At 37.7% G+C, this 19,556-nt stretch overlaps 1 protein-coding gene across 5 annotated transcripts in view; it reads left to right on the forward strand.

Moving 5' to 3' along the window:
* The window catches only part of PCMT1 (protein-L-isoaspartate (D-aspartate) O-methyltransferase), a 34,799-nt gene extending 15,563 nt beyond the window's left edge, over positions 1-19,236 (forward strand). For 3 of the 5 annotated variants that reach the window (XM_086482393.1, XM_086482396.1, XM_086482395.1), the window contains 3 exons: positions 3,236-3,356; positions 7,299-7,384; positions 8,917-9,495. In XM_086482393.1, the coding sequence (XP_086338519.1) occupies positions 3,236-3,356; positions 7,299-7,384; positions 8,917-9,096 (387 nt within the window). In that variant the 3' untranslated portion in view covers positions 9,097-9,495. Of the gene's footprint in view, positions 1-3,235; positions 3,357-7,298; positions 7,385-8,916; positions 9,496-17,009 lie in introns of those variants that run through there. The other 2 variants (XM_086482394.1, XM_086482392.1) reach the window with 2 other exon arrangements.
* The last annotated feature ends 320 nt before the right edge of the window (positions 19,237-19,556 follow it).

Here is a 19,556-nt window from a genome sequence, read left to right on the forward strand (position 1 = left end):
TGTGATTAGTACCCATTTCTTACCCCAGCTGATACTAGAGGGTTGAGTTAAAGGGTCCAGTAAATTGTGTGATGGTGAAGAAGCTGCCTAGAGGGGAAGTTTTTTCCTGATTACATTTTAGTGGTTGCTTTGCAGCTTGAAGGGAGGAGGTGTTTGTCTTGTCCAGCCCAATTTTTACATTATCTTGTGTGGCTATGAATGTTCTCATTCTCATCAATTGTCATGTCTTCCTGCTATGACGAGAGCTTAGTGAGACCTAAGAGAATCCTATATCAGCAGGAAAATGTATTGTATGTATATAAATTGTCTTTGAATTTAACTTCCTTGTTACTGTACTACATGAGCATCACTATAGGTATCCATTTAGTCTTTTCTAAGTTAAATATTAGTTTATATTCTTTTTATATATTCTCCAAGTAACTTAATCTCTGGGTTGTTCAACCTGTATGTGAGGAATTCTCTGTGTTCCACCCTATCTTATATCAGGAAAAAAAGGAAAAAAATTTGTCTTGATGGATATAGCTACAGTACTGTTAGTGATTGATGTAGTGGAATATAATCAGTTCTTCCTTCTCCATTCTAGTACTTTAGCATTGCTTTGTAACTAGCAGAGACCTTCATTAAACTGCCACGTAGATATTAATTTCTGTCTTTCTGAGAAGTTAATTTGGAATATGGTAATGTATATGATATATTCTCATATGGGGGTTTTTTGCTACTTAGTTTTCTGTTTTCAAGCACTGATCTACTGAGTTTGCTATCGCTTCTGGTTTCCTGTGTTAAGAATTAGATAAGAATGTTTGGGACTGGGCAATGCACTAGCAAAAGTACTTAGGTTTTTTAAGTGTTAGTTAAAAAAAAAAATTGTATTGAAATAAGTTAGCCAAACTGCAGTTTAAAGGAAATCTTAAAACGTCACTACTCAACTTTCTACCTGTTATGTTTAGTCTCACTTTGTAGTCAATAATCAAGCGCTATTAACAGGCATAGGAACTCTGAGCCTGCAAGAGTTAAAACAAATTTTTGTGTATTTCTCACTGAAAAGTTACAATGCATAGAGGAATGGCCATTTTCGGTAAGACATGCTAAGGTGTGGTTGTGCAATTTTTCCATTTAAGACAGCTGTAAAAGGAAGTCTGAAAACATCTGCAGAGAAGTCAAAGTTACCACAAAAAGGAATTATCTTTCCAATTTTGGGGTTAATCATACTATCTTTTTATTGCCATATGAATGTCTTGTTCTTTTTCTGAATCCCCCTTGGTGGTATGCTGTGGAATGCCTTACAGACATGTGTTTTGTGAAACATTGGATAAATGCTTTTGTTCTGTTTGATAGCGTTACTGCTGTGCGAGATGGATCTTGCTTTATCCACTTGAATGAATGTAGATAAGACAGTACTACTGCTCTGACTTTCTCTGTAAAGTTCTTTCTAACAGTAAATAAAAGCTTGAAAGCAGTATATTATGCGGAATGATGGTGAATTGTTTTGCTATCAAAATTCAATTGGGGATGTGCTTACTGGATCATGTGGGTGTGGCTTCTCGGTCTACTTGAGATCTAGAATGAGTAGCTCGCATTTGTGGCACAAGTACCTGAGTGCACACTGATGCCATGACAGCTTTGCTCCTCAGATGATAATCACATTTGTAGTACTTCTGTGAGAGCTTTATGTTTACTTAGACTAGTAAAGCACCTTTAAGATTTTTGTTTGGGTTTCCATGCTAAACTGCTGTGGTAAACTTACCTACACAGCATACAAACTTAAGTTTATTCGCTATTAAATGTTGCTGGCAAGCTAAATGAATGCTAGTTTTCATCCTGTAAGTACTGGAATTACAGAAAGTGGGGTATATTTTTGTCCCAAACAGAGCATGGAGATGCCAAAAACTGCCATTTTACTATTGTCTCGATGGCACATGCTTCAAAGTTCCAGGGTAATAGACAGAGGTAATTGGTGAGGACTCAGAAATAGGGTAATGAGCTGTGACATGCAGCAGGAGGCTCTTTTACTTTATATCAGGCCATTTCATGCTATGACTGTTTTGCTAAATTTTAATTTCTATGATGTTACCCTTTGGACTACACGGGATCTTTTGCCAGCTCCTGGTACAACTTACTGCCAGCATTCCTCCAAATAGCAACCTGTGGTTGTCATAGTGAAAACTTGCCATGTGTCTTGCTCTGTTTCAAAGGCTAGGCTGGTGGTCTTCCACTTGAAAAACAAGAGATGATGCTGCTCTTTTGATGTTTTTAACATAAGACTTCTGTAAAACAGAAAAAAAATCCTCGTGATATCGATTACCAGTTACTAATTTTCTGTGTTTTGGCAACATTAAAATGTAAGATACTGAAACATAACCAATGCATTCAAATGTGTCCAAAGACAAAGTTGTATGACAACATGGGTTGCTAGGACATACTCTGCCGTTGGGTTCTTTGAGTTGAATCCTGTTAAAAATGATAGGATTTTAAGATTTGGATTCTTTTTCTCCTCTCTCTAAAGTTGGAATAATTTCTCTGGAATAAAAACACAATTCCAGAAGAAATACCTGTAGTGGAGAGGTTTTTGTTAGTAGGCATTTTTTGCCCTTAGAATACACAGATCTTTTGTGACCTTTTGTGAGTTATGAGCTCTCAAAAGTTCCACTCTTCCTGTGGAAGAGAGCTGTACAAGTGAAAGTAGATTCATGAATGCAGGGGTAGGTGGAAGGTAGTTTGTCCCTGACTGTTAATGGCTGCATTTGCTTCTGAAAGAATAGGGCTCTTGAGATAACTTAGAATAAAATGCATGACTTACTGTTTTCCTTAAAGTAAGGTCTTCTCTAGAAAAACCTTAATCTTTAAGTTTATTCAACATGAAAGGAGATTAGGTCTAGTGTTTGTCCCTGGAAGTCCTTACTTTCGTTGCAGGTAATGCAAACACTCATGATCAGATTTAACGTCTAAAAATTCAAAGAACTCTCCACTAATAGTATAACTTAACTGAACAGCATATCAAAAAGATGACTATAACAAGCATTTATAAGACTGTACTGACAAACTTTAATTACCAGTTGCTTCTAGCAGTCAGGATGTGTCATTCCAAGCAGTAGTTTTAATAACATTGTGAAAATATAGTACCACTTCACTGTTTTTGTTTTTATTTTTAGAGAAATGGGCTCAGGAGATAGAAATAGTAATTCTATAAATAAATCAAAACTAGCAGAAATTATTCAACTGTATATTTTTATTCCAGGTTGGTCCCAAAGGACAAGTTGTAGGAATTGATCATATCAAAGAACTAGTAGATGACTCAATAAATAATGTCAAAAAAGATGATCCCACATTGCTGTCTTCAGGAAGAGTGAAACTGATTGGTGAGCATCAGACTGATATACTTACTAATTAAACTGATATTCTTTCTAGCAGCTGGTTGAAAATGACTGGAATTGGATGTGATTAAAAATTCTAATACAAGAAGTTAAACCAAAGAAAGAAGAACCAAATGAAAATTTTAAAGTTGTCTTTAGGCCTTTGAAAAATATCATCTTCACACAATTTTGAGAATATGGCTTCTGGTACTCTTAAAGAATATGTAATCCTTCTGTTAGAGAAGCTTAGCAGGGAAGTGTTTTCCGGTGAAAATTCTGTACATGCTGAAGATCTGTCATGTTAAATTTGTAATTTAAAATTGGGTTGAATTCACAACTTTCCTTGAATAAATGTCCTGTCATCTAAATTTGAGTGTTTTAACTAAGCCTTCATACTTGTGATACAGTAATTGAGAAGGCTGCACTCAGAGTTGAGTGAAAAAAGTACTAGATTGTCAGTATGCATCACTGAAGTTTTTCACTTGTTTTAGGGAAGTGATTAATTGACACCAAACTAATTCATTCAGAGATACTGAGAGGAAATAATGCTAAAATTATATAGGGACAGTGAAGTGTTTAATTTTATTTTTTTTTACTAAAAAGAAAAAGTTGCTTTTATTTTTTTAAAGATGATGGAAAGCTGTCAGGAAGAAAGCGTTCTCTTCGTTATCATTCTGTTTATTAAGTTTATAAAAAGAAGTTGAAGGTCTGGATTATTTTGAGTCTTCTTACAAAATCACTTGGGAAAATGATTATGTGATGTTTGGCTCTTGCCTTAATTACCATTTTGATTCTTGATCTCTTTTTTGTAAATGAGGGACTCTTCTAAATCTTTTAAATAAGCCAATCAACACGTGTGTTTGTATATAAAATGCAGTATCCCTCACTGAGAACACTTATGCCTTAAACTTTCTTGGAAAAGACTGTTGGGCCTGGAGAGGGGGAATGGAGGGATAATTCCATTGTTGCTGTACAAGAGCCATTTGGAGTTATGCTTCTGGTTACACCTGAAACAAACTCCGATGCTCTTGGGAGTCTGGAATTCTAAGTAAACATCATCATCTATGTTATGTTTGACTGTGTAGCAGGATGACCAAGAGACTTCTGAACAGTTTTGTTGTGAGGTACATTTTTTAAAAGTACAGATGGAGAAGTAGCGCTTCTGTGAATTAGGTGGAGAAGAATGTTTCAACTGTGCTGGATTTCTGGAAGCTCTTTGATCTGGAGCTAGAATCCAGACAGAGCTATTTTTAAAAACAAAACAGAAAAACCCCAAACACTTCCCTCCCCAACATACAATCAAAAACCCCCCTGAAAACCCTGGTTGATTGGTGATGGGAACTGTATGAATTGAGACTTGGTAAGTCAGTTGCTTCAGACATTCCCTGTTGCTTTGTCACACCTTGGATATGCCATAACTGCATTTCAGAAGCATCTGTTATTTTGGGTTGCCTCAGTAATAGAACTGCACTGAGAACTTGGATAGGTGTGTTTAGGGTATGTCTGTATTAGTTTGTGGTGGTTTTTGCCTTTTTTGTGTGGCTTGCTTTGTTTTTTCTTAAAACCAGGAGAGTGCCTTTGAGGTGAATCTCTCAACTGCTTCCACTTACCACAGTTTAGGTCACATGAGAATACTCCTGGAAAGCATAAACTTTGATTCCTTTTGGATGAATCTAGACTGGATTATGTGCTCTCAGAAGCAACCAAATATGTTTGATACGTTAATGGATATTAAGCCGATAAGACTAGAACTAGACCAGAGCGATCATTCTGAAATGCATATGTTGCATGGACATCAAGTTCTCAGCAAAAACTATTTTGCTGTACAGATCTGCTTCTATTGTACTGCACTATTTGCTGATGCAGACATAGCCAGAGGGGATGAGGGTATTCTAACCACAGTGAAGTAGTTTTCTTCTGTTTCTGTGCTTATGCTGCAACTCTGTGTGAAACAGGTCTGCATAAAGACACTGAAGGCTCAAGTACCATGATCAGCATATCAGGTCTGGGTTCAAAAACAAGTTACAAAACCCTTTTATGATAGAAAGTCCTGACGCTACTTCTCCCCTTGTCACCACCTGCCACCATGATTACTTCACTACCAGGCTGTGTGTAGCTGGACATCTGAGTAGGGTAGGTGATGTTATTCAGGATGTAAGCACAAGCTCAAAATTTGGGCTGCTGTTTCCACTTGGACATTGAATAATATAATAATTTGTAAAACACAGAATATATGAATGCAAACTTAACTTTTACTTAACATTTTTTTTAATCTTCTGGATATCCAAAAGTGTGTTCCCATTGAGGATGGATATATACCGGACTGCTGTAGCCAGGAGAATTTTTGTGGATCTTAAAAGAGAAGAGTCACGCTGTGCTTCATGCCTATGTAGGAGCATGGAGCATGATTTATTTTTTTTTTGTGCGTGTGTGCTGATTCTGAAGATGGTAGCTTTGGTTTGAACTGTTGATTCTACAAGCAAAGGGTTTAGATGTTTTGGGTCTCTTTTACCACTGTTGGTGAAGTGGTGAGATGTCCAGAAGTCAGATTCAGACTCCTCTATACAGTGCACAAGGTGCATTTAAGTATCAGAATACGTACTTTCTTCTTCAGAAGACAACTTAGCAGTTTCTTTCACAGCTGTTTCTTCAACTTAGCAATCTCTTCTTTTGCCAGCAGTGCTGGAGATCACTGCTTCTAATGTCTACTGCTACATCTTAGGGAATGGTCTGTCTCACTGTGTAGTTAACATCATTCAGAGCGGTATCTTTGTATGTTTGAGCTAAAGAAGTCTTTCTCCATTACCTTCTCTGATGGAACAGTGGCTTGATACAGTAACACATCACTGCTTCCTCTTCAGAGAAGGTGTGCAGTGCTACTAAGATACAAGCAAATATAAAGTATATACTCAACTGCTTTGGGGTGGTTGTTCCAGTAGAACGGACTTCTGCAGAGTCAGAGATATTAAACCCTGGAAATACTGTAACTTTCATCACTGGCAACAGTAATAAAAGCTGACTTAGTGGAGTTGGTGATAGGCATGAGTTCTCTTGAAGCACTGGTAGGTCTTGTTTGGCAGCTTCTGCCTGTGGCCTTTGGTTGGAGCTTGCGCTGGTCAGAATTGATGATAGGAGGAAATAAACGGCTTCTCAGCTACTGTCCGTAGGCTTTGGGTGTAGGAGGTCCTTGAAAGGTCTTGCTTCAGGACCTAATATGAAAGATTACAAACTCCACAGTTTTGATTGTTTCAAGGAGCTGTCCAGATCTTCCTGTGCACTCTTGGGTATTTAAGGGTGGTGTTACCATCCAGGTGGCCCTCCCTATCACTGAGGTCAAAATGAAACCTGCTATGGCCATCGTGTATTTTTCCTGCCTTGTGAGTTGTTGGAAGGCAGAAAGTAGGTGTGGACTTTTATTTCAACTGGCAGTTCAGTTATAGGTGTGTGAACACTTGCTTTGTCTTTTCTTCACCTTTGGAGTCATCTGGTATGTGCATCTGAGGTTTAATGCTTTGGACTTATGATTCGCATTATATTTAAGGAATGTTGTGTGTGAAGGGAAAGCAAAGTATATGTTCTAAGAGGGTAAATGAGAGGAAAAGTCACCTGCATTGGAATGGTAGGGCACATAAGTACTTAAATATCTTTTCTAGGTGGACCACATATTTCCAAGAACTTTGATTGTAAAGCCACACTTTATCATTTCAGGTGCTTCAGTAGTATTTTGTATCTCTTGTAAGTGTGTATATGTACGTATGACGGTGTTTTGTTGCATCTATTTTACAACTGTGTTAATATTTTTAAACTGACTTCGTCACGTTATTACTGCTCAGCAGAATTTTAGTTGAAATCTGAGCATAGCTTTTTATCTACCTATAGATATGGCAGATCAGCTGGTTAATTCACTCCTTTTGAAAAAATTTAAACAAAAAAAGTGTTTTCTTGCAGTGGGCGATGGAAGAATGGGATATGCAGAAGAAGCTCCCTATGATGCGATTCATGTAGGAGCTGCAGCACCAGTTGTGCCCCAAGCAGTAAGCAAGCCTTTATGTTTTATGTGCCTGTATATGTAAAATACTTCATAGATTTGCACTGCTGGGAGTCTTGGTGGGCAATGTGGTATTACTGTATGGTATGGGTTTTTTTGTTTCTGTTATAACGGGGCTTCCTTTTGGTTTGCAAAAGCTGTAAGTTCTAATAACTCTTCTCTAAATAAACATATTTTAAAATGACTTGTGCACAACCCTCTATTACAACAATGAACTGGAGCATTTTATTTAATAAATTAATTTAGTTTTATCAAACATTGAGTTACAAATTATAAGTATTTGTTTCCCAGGCTCCAAGGTGTTGAGCCTGTTGGAAAAGTAACATGCTCAGCTGGAAGTATGAACAATGACATGTGTTTGTAGCTTTCAGAGTGGATCCAGGGCAGTTCTTACTAGAGAAGCTGAAGAGTAACTAGGGACTTTAGAGTGTGCACGCATGAAATCCGTTATTGCAGATAACATTTCTTTTTTTTGCTCTTCCTTTCATCAAGCAAATGGGAATGTATAGCGTGATTTTGATGTGCTAGATACCCATTAAGTTTTTTTTAAATCTGAATCTTAACTGAGGGGTAGTGAAGGACTGGAGGTTTGAGGTGCTATAGACAGGTTAGACATTTCCAGACATTTGCTGTTGTTTGGTTGTTGTTTTTTTTTTTTTAATTTTACTTTGGGGTGTGTGTTTGGAGGGTGTTCCCAGCAAATTCTTGACAGATGACAATTTAAAAGGTAATTTAAAGCTTATTAGTGAATGAAACAGTTCTTAATTATAGCTTTTGTTAGTTAACAGGGATTGAGGGGTTTTTTTTTTCATGGTGTCTGGGAAGTACTGAATTTTCCTTGGGACTACGGTAGTTAGCTGCCGCCTTTAATTATAAACGCAAAAAAAAAAAACCAAACCCAAGCATTTCTTTTGCATACTCTGTTACTTATCTTACTGTTCATATGTTTTACACTACTTTCATAAAATGCTCTTCCATTCACAGAATGGAAGAGGAGCTGTTGGGTAGTAGGTATATTGTAGACAACTTAAAATTATTCCAGGAAGATAAATAAATTTTTTTTTTTTTAAAAGTCACAAATCTCAAATCTTATTCTGAGAGCTTAACGGGAGATCAGTTACCCGAAGAATGTTAGACAATGGGCCTGTACTGATGTACAATAAGTATCAAACAGTTAAAACTGGGAGTTTAAAAAGATTGAGCCTACTGTAAAAATAATTTGATCTACATACTTTTCCCCTCTTATGTAGAAACTAAAGCTGCAACCAACCCAGTTAATCCAATTACTATTTACCTTTTTTTAATTGTATGGAATTATTGTGAATGTCTGTAATTCCATGTTGTTGTGATACTTTTCATTTTCAGTGCATTTTTTTATTTTTCCTAATTGGAGCAGTTACCTACTGCATAATAGTAGATAGATAAATTGTGGCAAAGCTATTAATCTCATGTAACAAACTTTGACTCCAGCTTCTCTGAAGTGGCTGATTACATTCTAATTTCTGTGTTGTGTTCTAGCTTATAGATCAGTTAAAGCCTGGCGGAAGATTGATATTACCAGTTGGCCCTGCAGGGGGAAACCAGATGCTTGAACAGTATGACAAACTAGAAGATGGCAGTGTCAAAATGAAGCCTCTGATGGGAGTGATATATGTGCCTTTAACAGATAAAGAGAAGCAGTGGTCCAGGTGGAAGTGATTTTCTGTTCCACTTACTTCTTCCACACACACGCAAGGTGAAAGGGTGTGAATTTTAAGCAGATAGACTGCAAGGCCTGCCTTTGCTGCTGTCATTGCTTTCTGCTCCTCCATACCATGAAATGTGACTCAGTCTGCATTACTACATCACCAAAAGGAGGTTATGCTAAGTTTGAATTAATTTAAAAGTGGAAGGAAAATATTGCATGGGTTGCACTTTGTCTGTTTTGGACATGTTTTCTTTAGCCTTGGTGTGTTGAAGTTTCTTATTTGTTGTTTTGAACACAGTATCTTCTAAATTTAAACTTCCCTTCTAATGAACTTTTTCTAACTAGCGTGCCCCGTAATTAGGGTAAAGTGTAAAATGCTACTTAAGAATAAATACTGTTTTGTCCTGTAATTTAGTGGTAATTGGGTGTTCATTTTTTATTTTTCTGAAATATCACAAATGAAGAAAAATCTTTGTAAAATCCTGTGTGAGAAACACAGAGAATCTTGCGAGCACTTTTTCCTCAGCCCCTAGGTAGCAGAAAGTGGAGAAGGTAATCCTTTCTTCCCTAAAGTGTAAGAGTAGTTGAATAGTGTTCAGAAAATTCTCAGACATGTTATTAAAAGTCTGTCAACAGTCTCTGATGGGGATGTATTTGTGTTCGCCAACACAGCAAACTCCAAAGGCCTTTCTAGAGGTAGTAAACCTTCCAATTTGCTGAATTGAACAGCCAGTAACATAGACATAACACAGCTGTCAGCTTAAACCACGCTAGGCATTAGCATGTGAATGAACAAAGCAGCAGTCCTGTTTTGCTTCCTGGCAGAAAACATTTGTGATTGTATTATCTGCGTTAATTGAAGTCCATAGATGTATATTGAGTTCTGAAAACAACTCTTGAGCTTTATATCTCCTAAATTTAGAGGTTTTGTTTTTTTTCCCTTGATATTCTGGAGTATAGCCTGTGATTTGGATGCATGAATACTTGAAGTTTAAGCTATCAAAATGTCCATTAAAAGTACAAATAAAGCAGTTTGCGTTACTGCCGCTTGTTGAAACCTCATTTCAGTGTTTCTTGGATTACTGTATAGCCACGTGTACAAATTACTCTTAGAACAACTTTAATGAGTTACTACTTAGTTCAAAGCTTGTGAAGCATGCTCGCTATTCAGATGTTTTGTATTTGTTATGCAAATTAATATTTTGTCCTCGAATATTGCCCATATTCCCTCAGCATGGTACTCAGGGGTTTCCTGGCTCTTGTAAGGCTTTGGAAGTCTTGCTTTGTCATCGACTTCCTCCTCTGGCAAATGTGGTGGACTTTATTCAAGTTTGGTGCCTGTGCTCTGCTTACTCTAGAAGAGAGAAGCAGTTGTCTTAAGCTTTCCTTTTTCCAGAGAGGTTTTAGACATTTTTCTGCCTTTCCACCTGATCTGATTATAGTAGCAATTGGGGTTTTGTCGTAGGAGCAATGTGTGTTCAATAAACACTGTTTATAAGAAGGGTTTCTGGAATGACAGTGGTTGTCCTCTTCTGCTAGTGAAGGTGGTGTAGTGTCTTAAGGATTAGAATTCTAAGGTCTTTGCACTTTCCTGTGCAGTTTTGTACTCTGTTTTCTCTGCTAGCTCAGGAAGAAGTAATAGATTGTCTTTGGGCCTTCTTTGGCCATGAGTTTGGTGGGGTTCTCTTCCCTGGTTTTTCTTACTGGTTTTTGCTCTTTTCTGAAATACTTCTTGACTTTTATTTCTTTTTAATTTAAGTGTTAAGTATATACACTGGTGTTATCAGAAAAGGCAAGTGCTTAGCCTGAAGGGTTACCTTGATCACTACAGGGACGTAGAGGCTTTTTCTTGCTATGTACAGTTAAGTTTGGTTCAGACTTGGAAATCTCTGTTAAAGGAAATCTCAGAAGTCCACTTCTTGTGATGCTTGTATTTTATTTAATTGTCCCTTTTGAGTTCTGAAGACAATTTCTATTTCCTTCTCAAGGATAACTCAAGCAGCCAGTGCGCTGCTGACCTTACAGTAGGTCACATCTGTCTCTTTTGTTGTTTCTCCTTATTGGTTAGTCCCAAGTGGATAGCTTGCAGCTGCTGCTAAGGAAACTCCTAATTATGCAACAGCATTTGTTATCTATGTTAGCATCAAAGATTAAAGAGGTATTTTTTTCTGCACGTCCTAGATTTCAGTTTATCTTACCTAAATTTTTGGGGGCCTGTGAGCAGAGATCAATTAGAGACTCCTCTGAAAGAGCATCTTGAGGTCTTTCTGTAGGTAAGGAGGTAGTCTGTGAGAGACTCTAATTGTAAATCTAAAATTAATTCAACAATCTTTTTTTTTTTTTTGAGTAGCTCAAGAATTCTGTGTGTTTAGCTTGTCATTCTCTTAGTTTATATTATGTTATGCGATTTCATTTCTTATGCAGGTAGCTGTTCATCACATTAAGAATTGGTGTTCCTTCACGAAATACAGTCGGTAGGCCAGCAGCATTTTCCTAGGCTAGCAGACCTTCCAGTTGGCAAGAAAGAAGCCACTTGAATGTTTGCTTAGCCATTCACATGTTGGAGAAGTTAGCACAGTTCCATACTAGGGGTGCAAGATGCTCCGTACAGAGCAGCACGACAGATTTCCAAGCGGTGTTTGAGATCATACCTACCTTCAGTCATTTTGCATCATTCTTCACTATGTAAAACTGGAACTTGTAGCAAAAGAAAATCTGGACTAGCTGGAAGGAAAATACTCCTTGGATTTTGATAAATTGATGTTGTGGTGCTAAATAAAGAATCTTATTTTGTGAATATTATTTGATTTCTTTAAATTTAGTCCATAATTTTCTAGTTTGGGTCAGCTGCGGTAGTATTTTTAAGCCCCAAATATTAGTAGGAATCTTCTCAAATGTGACTCAATGGGACATTTGGAAGTAGAATATACACAGGACCCTCTCTCTGGTACAAAATGAAATGCATTAGTGTACCAGAGGTCCAGCAGTAGCTGCCCACTTATGTGGTTGTGCTGGTAAGGATGTTTATCCTTTCACATAAAACTTTGCAGTTATTAATAGGGTTTTCTTCTTACTGATAAGTAGCGAGGAGAAAAGACCTCTTGTGCTGCACAGTTGAGAACACAGCTTATTGGCTACCTTATTGGTAGTTCTTGTGTGAATTAGGATACCTCTGGGTTTACTTCTCTGAGAGTTCACTTACTACTTATATGGACAGATAATTTAAAGAATCATAGAATCATTTAGATTGGAAAAGACCTTTAAGATCATTAAGTCCAACCATTAACCCAGCGCTGCCAAGTCCACCACTAAACCATGTTCCCTAGCACCACATCAACTCTTCTTTTGAACACCTCCAGGGATGGTGACGTCACCACGTCCCTGGGCAGCCTGTTCCAATGCTTGACAACCCTTTCAGTAAAGAAATTTTTTCCCCATGTCCAATCTAAACCTCCCCTGGTGCAACTTGAAGCCATTTCCTCTTGTCCTGTTGCTTGTTACTTGGGAGAAGAGGCTGACACCCACCTCACTACAACCTCCTCTCAGGTAGCTGTAGAGAGCGATAAGGTCTCTCTCAGCCTCCTCTCCTCCAGACTAAACAGCCCCAGTTCCCTCAGCCGCTCCTCACAAGACCTGTTCTCCAGACCCTTCACCAGCTGCATTGCCCTTCTCTGGACACGCTCCAGCACCTCAATGTCTTTCTTGTAGTGAGGGGCCCAAAACTGCACCCAGTACTTGAGGTGCAGCCTCACCAGTACCAAGTACAGGGGCACGATCCCTTCCCTACTCCTGCTGGTCATGCTATTTCTGATACAAAGAGAAGTAAGAGAATAACAATGTAAGGAACAGTTAGCAAGTGTCTCTGTTGCAATCTTGGATTTTATTTCCAAACAGGCATCTGTTTTAAAAAGTTAACTACTTTTTTAACGGAAAATATTGCATTAGTAGAAATTACTTACGAATGTCATGCTAAATTCGTATTTGCTGATAAAATACAAAATTATAGTGACAGTATAACCTTTCTGAAAAAAATGCAGTGGCGAGACTGGGGCTGTTACTTTGTTTGACTTATCTATACATACAACATGATTAAGCACCCTTTTGGAAAACGTATTTATTGGGAAATATTTTAATATGTTTCTGCTGAGAAACTCTTACTCAGTGTTTCAAATGCCCCTGACAAGCTAGTTATCTAATTTCAGTTGAAATTAGCAGGAATTGTTTGCCCAGAATTCCTTAGGCTATGCAGAGTAGCGATTGTGGTTAAAGTTTTTATTTTACTTTGGCAAAAAGAATCTCTGCACAAAATATTTTAGGTTAAATGTATGTATTATGTAACAATGCATGTGATGTAACCCATATAGTAGGTTGCAGTGAAAATTTTTCTTTGTCATTTCAGCTCTCTCGAGTTGACGATCAATCACAACAAATAATAAATAACTTTATAACAGCACCTTTCCAGAGTAAACTGCTACAAGTCCAAATATTCTGTCTAGTTACCTTTAAAGTTACAAAGGGAGAAATAATTGGCTTCTGAAACATTGAGTAGATACTGAAGTTGAGTGTAGCCTAATATGAATTGGAAATACAGTATTAGTAGTAATGACAGCATATTTTTCATAGATGAATGATGTATCAAAAAGGGAAAGTCAAATGCTGCCTAATGACAAGAAAACTGAAGTGGATCAAAAAGTGAGTTACGGATTTCAGACAAATTTGTAAATGCTTGTTCAAATATTTAATTTTAATGTCTTCCACCAAAGAGGTAGAGACAGATCACAAAACTTACCTGTATCCCAAACTTCTCTGTTATTTCCTATTGTTGATAAGATTTGTGATTTTTTTTTTTTTTTTTTTTTTCCTCCCCCACAAAGAACTCTGACATTTATCTGGAATGTTACCGATTAGATTTTTCTGAGAATGTTTCTTAGTTTGTTGTTGGATACTCCCAACGGGAAGTGCGGAATATTCCTGTATACGTTTTCCCTTCTAGTAAGCCAAAATTTTTCAAACTTTCTTAAATTTATTTTTAGAACGGTAATTTTGAGCTAACGGCTTCTGAAATTTGCTTTAACTTGAGTTTATAAAGTTGCTTTGATGCCTCAATTGACAATATTAGATGAGTGATTCTCTTGCTAGGATTTCAAGGGTCTGAGAAGGACTATTGTGATGACTTAAAAACTATAAATATATGCATTGCTTACTAAGCAGGAACTAGTAAGCAGATTGGAAGGAGTACACATATGGAGGTGGAGGGAAATTACGTGAGTTGTATAAGAATCACAGCAAATGCTCCTGGCCAGAAAAAGGGACAAAAGTACAAATTAATTAGTAGATCTTTCCTATGGCTCTGGAGGACAACAGGATATTTTAACAAGGAAACAGCAGTTGTCTCTTGAGTTCGCTTTTAAGCCATGTAAAAGCAGGACAGAGCTTTTACCACTGGGAGGACGGGCAAGTATCCTGGTTTTTACCAGTAGTTGAAACCTGGTAGACTTCTTAGCTTGGCAGCTTCTGATCCATACAGCTGAAGTTCGGATCAACTGATGGCGTCTTGCAATAGGTATTTAAGCCTGCAGGCTGCTCACATTAAGTGGAAAGCTGAGAAGTGTTACCTACCTCATGATTTAAGATTTTTCTGTAACTTTCTAACATATATAATAATCCACTAGTGCACATATAAGCTCATCTTCTCATTAACAGTAGAAAATAAGTGCTGCATAATTTTAACACATACGTGATGGATTGTTTTGGGCTGGCATGCTGTTAGATTGAGTAGTGAAAAGCAAGTGAAAAAATCTCTTGAGGGAAGCTGATCCCCTTAATACAGTAAATGTTCTGATAAACAGAATATGAGCATCTTTATTTTTGAAAGTGACATCTAGGATTTACTTACGGGAACATTATTATGTGGTCAGGAATAGCTTAAAGCAATGCAGAATACCAAGAATTAAAACATTGGCATGTTAGTATCGCTTACTTGAATTCTAAGTACAAATACCATTTTGTAAAAGCAAAAAAACCCAACAACCCACGCTTCAAATATGTTAAGTGTGTTAGCAACAGTATGCAGAAAACGCTATCATCTGAGGCTGAGTAAAGTTATCGTGTTTAATAGTTTCAGAGTAAGTAAAGATTAATTTTTTTTTTTTTTAGGCTTAAATTTTCTTGAGGATCTTGCTTGGGTTTAAAGGATTAAGACTGACTTGTCACAGTAAAAGGCAAGGCTTTTACAAAGCTGTGAGACTATATGATAGGAATCGGGATGAAAATCACATCAGCAGTTAGGCATATGAGACTAAACCAGCAATATCAGTAGTAGTTACTTACGTGTGCTTTTTGAAGTTGTACGTATTAACTGAGGATGCAGCTCCTGGAAGCATTAAGGATGAATGAAGTACTTGTCCTAAATTCACTGGCACTGCATTTTAAACTGAGTATCAGATGTTAGTTTATTTTTATCTGTTTAAAGTAAGCAAATGCCCATTCTGTGAAACAGGCAAATATGGAGACCTTCCAAACCTTGGGCTACGAACAGATTTTTCTTTACACCTGCCAAGATGTGTTCTTCCTGCTTCTGCTTTTTTCTGCTTTCTGTAATTACTGCAACACTCTGAAGCTGTATGATTAGTACCTCACTATTAGAAGGCAGTGCAAAGTGCAAAGAATGCAAGTATTTATTGCCAACAAATGACAAGGTTTGCATCCCTAACAGGTGTGTTACAAAACTAGTCATTTAACCACTGGTTGCAACAGCCTTTTCAGTTGCTTTTAAAATGTTTTGCATGCTGTCATTCCATGCTATGTGATTCCTGAAGGGTAATGCCTTCAGCTTTAAAGCTTTTGCCTCTGTGCATGTAGCATTATATTTTTGTGGGTTAGTTCGCATGATAGCTGGAAATACTATTGTGTATTGAGCCAGCAATCACATTAGTGAAGTTCTCCTTGATTCAGACAGTGTTTGCTTTGGCTAATGAGGGTGACACACCTACTAGAAGAAAAATTGCGGAGAACTCATTGTGAGTTTATTGATCGCTTGTGCCCGGGGGGGGGGGGGGGGGTGTGAAAAAAGGCAAACACTTCTGTTTGAATTTTCCAACATTCATAACGGCGCAGTGCACAGCTTTCAGATTTGATTGACATTTTGCATTAAAGTTAATGCTTTAGAAATACTTAAACAATTTGCTAACAGGTGATAATGTCACTGTTGGAATATGGGTTCTATGGGTTTCCTGTTTCAATGTGGTTTAAATGTCCTGCAGGAACAGAAGCCTGCATTTTCTAGATTCCTTGTAGTGATTTAGAGAGACTTCTTGATGCATCCTTTCCCCTATCTGAATCTCCTTTCAACATGCACACACGCCCCCCACCCTGCCCCACCGTTTCCGTAACCTGGTCCTGATTTAGCATAGTTCCTTCAGGAGCGAACGGAGCTCCTCTGCAGAGAACTCAAATGGGTGGGACAAACTGCGAGGCGCTGATGTGAGATTGTGTTCCAAGCTTTCTTGAGAGACTGCAGCTGAGGCTGAACTTGCCTTCTTGGCAGCTACAGGGCATGGGTTCTGCCAGTACTCTGTCTAGTAAGTTGGCTCAGTGTCTTGCCAGCATGTAGCCGACAGTTTGGATGACAGGTAGCTGTGTAACTAGCTGTGCGGTGCGGGGGATGTTCATTAAAGCAAGTGATTCATTAAACGTAAAATAGAGGGACCCATATTTCACGATACATGACATACTAGTATGAGATGATACGGGATTACTGTTGCCTTATCCTTTGTTTTGTTTTTTTTTTTTTCTTAAATGCTTGAAGAGATTCCTGAAGTTTTGCTGATGTGCATGAGCACTTAATCTGATTTAATATCAAAACTTATAAAATATGATTTTCAAGGGGAGGATAAACGTAACGGTGTGTGTTTTCTTTCTACAGGGATGAATTGTAAAAGCTCCATCATCTTGACCCAAACATAGTGTTACAGTGGACTGCTCATCTCCAGTTCTAAAAGCTTTTTGAAAACCAACAGCATTGCAGCTTGTTTTGGACTTTGTTATACTGTTGTTATCAGCATGGAAAAGCGTGGTGTTTGTTTTATTTTTTTAGATGCTCAAGGCAAATCTGATAAAGAAATGGTGGAAAGTTTTATGTGGGCACTGTTTTATTTAACATGCCTTTATTTTACTTTCATCTGTTCAAAGTGAATTTCTGCAAAACTGCAGATAAAGACCTGTAGCTTGTGAACTCTAATTTTGATGGGAGTACTTGAACACTCACTTCTCTTGGCTCCTGTGTCCCTTGGTAAAACTGCTTCTGTGCACCTTATGACACTACGTAGGTGATACCAGGTTTTCTGTGTTCCGATGTCTGCTAGATGCTACTAAAAGGAGATGAAATTCCTTTTTAAGCTTTTGACATGGTGTCATAGACTAGCATGTAGTAGATACAATCAGCTGCTTTATTACCTTAAAACCAGGCATTTGTATATATTAAACTTCAAGACATCAGAGGTGGGTGGCCACTCTTATCAAACATTGCTGTTCAAGTGGAACATAACAGACGTGATTTCCCCTTTTCTTCTAAAATTAATTAATGGAGTCTTGAAATTTGGTTTACAGCTCACTACTGATGCGATGCACGTGGATTTAACTCCGTAACTACGGTGTAAGTGTGTCCCAGTCACTGAGCAGTTTATGCTTTGCCAAATAAAGTTAAAAGCAAAAGGGGGGTTGTGTGCTTGTGTGGAAGATGAGGATCAGTATGTAGTAGACTACTGAGATGTGGATTGCTAGATTCTTCATTAAAAAAAAAAAAAAATCCAGTTTGGTTCTAAAAGAAAGTTGCTTTTGGCAAGGCCATTTGCTGTATTAACGTTCTCATTTTTCTAATTGTGGGCACCCAGGAAAAATTCTGAAAGAGTGAATTCTTAATTGATGTACAAGGAAAACATGATACATGCAGAAGGAGTAACGATTCCTGCACTCCTGAGTACAGGTAGAGATGCAGTTGTTCAGTTCTCATATAGAAGAGTAGTTGGAAGGCTATAAATCTTTTTTTATGCCTCAAGTTTTCTTTTTTGGTACTGTAAAATATCAACAGCAAGTTGCAAAGCAGTACAGTAAGGTGGGCTGCTTGGAGAAAGGGGGGAAGTATGTATTGAGTCGTCTTGCTCAGATTTGAGCAACCAGGAGTTAAGTAAACAGCATGATATTGTTATTTTCTTTTTTATGGTAAAAAGAATTATAAAATAAAATAACTTGCAGAAAAACAACCCATAGTGATCACTGCAAAAACATATTTGGCTTTTTATGGTGGAACAGCAACAATTTTCCTGAAAGCATAAAGGTTAAAATTCAAAGGCCTCTGAATATGAGAGAGGAACACTTTAAATAACCTTCCTTTTGAAGGTCAGCCCCATCCTATTCCTGTGTAAAAGATATGTATCACCGAATTTATTTAGATGTTGGAAAGTTAATGTACCACCTCCTCATCCGACTGCAGCCTGGGAGCACATGCACAAGATTAATCTTACAAAGGAATTAATATAGCATGTATTCTAGAAAATACAATTCAGAAAAACCCACTTGCGTCTGACAAATTTGTACTAACCCACAATCAACTGTGAATCTAGTTCTTGGTGTTGAAGTGAAATATCTTAAATGATGCATGCTGATGTTCAACCTTTTGGTCACTGTATCATTCAATTTGAGTTCAGCTTTACTTACATCTTCTCACTAATTTAATCAGTTAAATGAAAGATATGAGCTCAACTGTATCCAAATTCTTGTCTCTGGACACAGTGTTATAAGCTAGCCTAACTTGGAAGAGGTGATAAAGCTGAGACCCAGCAACAACTTTTTTGGGGAGAACCACTTCAGGAGGTGTAAGACTTCAGGGACCAAGGCTGTTGGGATTAGTGCACCCATTCCACCGAAGGGGTTGGTGATAGTCAAGGTGCTCAGACAGGAAGGAGTATCCAGGAGTAGCATGTAGGAGTTGGAAGATGAAACCCCCTCCATGATGGAGCAATGGTTCTGAAGTAAAAGCTTCTTGGAGAAGAGGACAAGTCGAAATGCAGAAAATTTGAAGAGCTTGAATAAATGCTGTGTGAACTGTCTGAATTGCTACTTTGCCAAATAAAACAAATTGAGAGGAAGCTGTATCTAGGTGTCCGTTTGGTTTTGTGGGGTTTTTGGGTTGGCTGTTTTTTTTTTTTTTAACCTTCACAGGACTTTACATGTCCAAAAAGAGAGCAAGCGTGTATAAAAATACTGGTTTACTAAATGACCAGAACTATGTGTCCATTTTCAGTTAATTAATGTATTGCAGCAGTTACCAAGCTTGGTAATACCATATGGAATGTAAGTGGAGTTTTGCTTGGCTGTTTGGAATTGCTTTTAGTTCATTTCTTTTTAGTTCTGTGTGTTTGGGGACCAGGCTGCGTGCGCAGTGTATGAATTCTGCCTGCCATCCCTGGTTGAA

This window comes from Leptosomus discolor, chromosome 2, assembly GCF_034619465.1.
Source record: "Leptosomus discolor isolate bLepDis1 chromosome 2, bLepDis1.hap2, whole genome shotgun sequence".
Classification (NCBI taxonomy): Eukaryota; Metazoa; Chordata; class Aves; order Leptosomiformes; family Leptosomidae; genus Leptosomus; species Leptosomus discolor.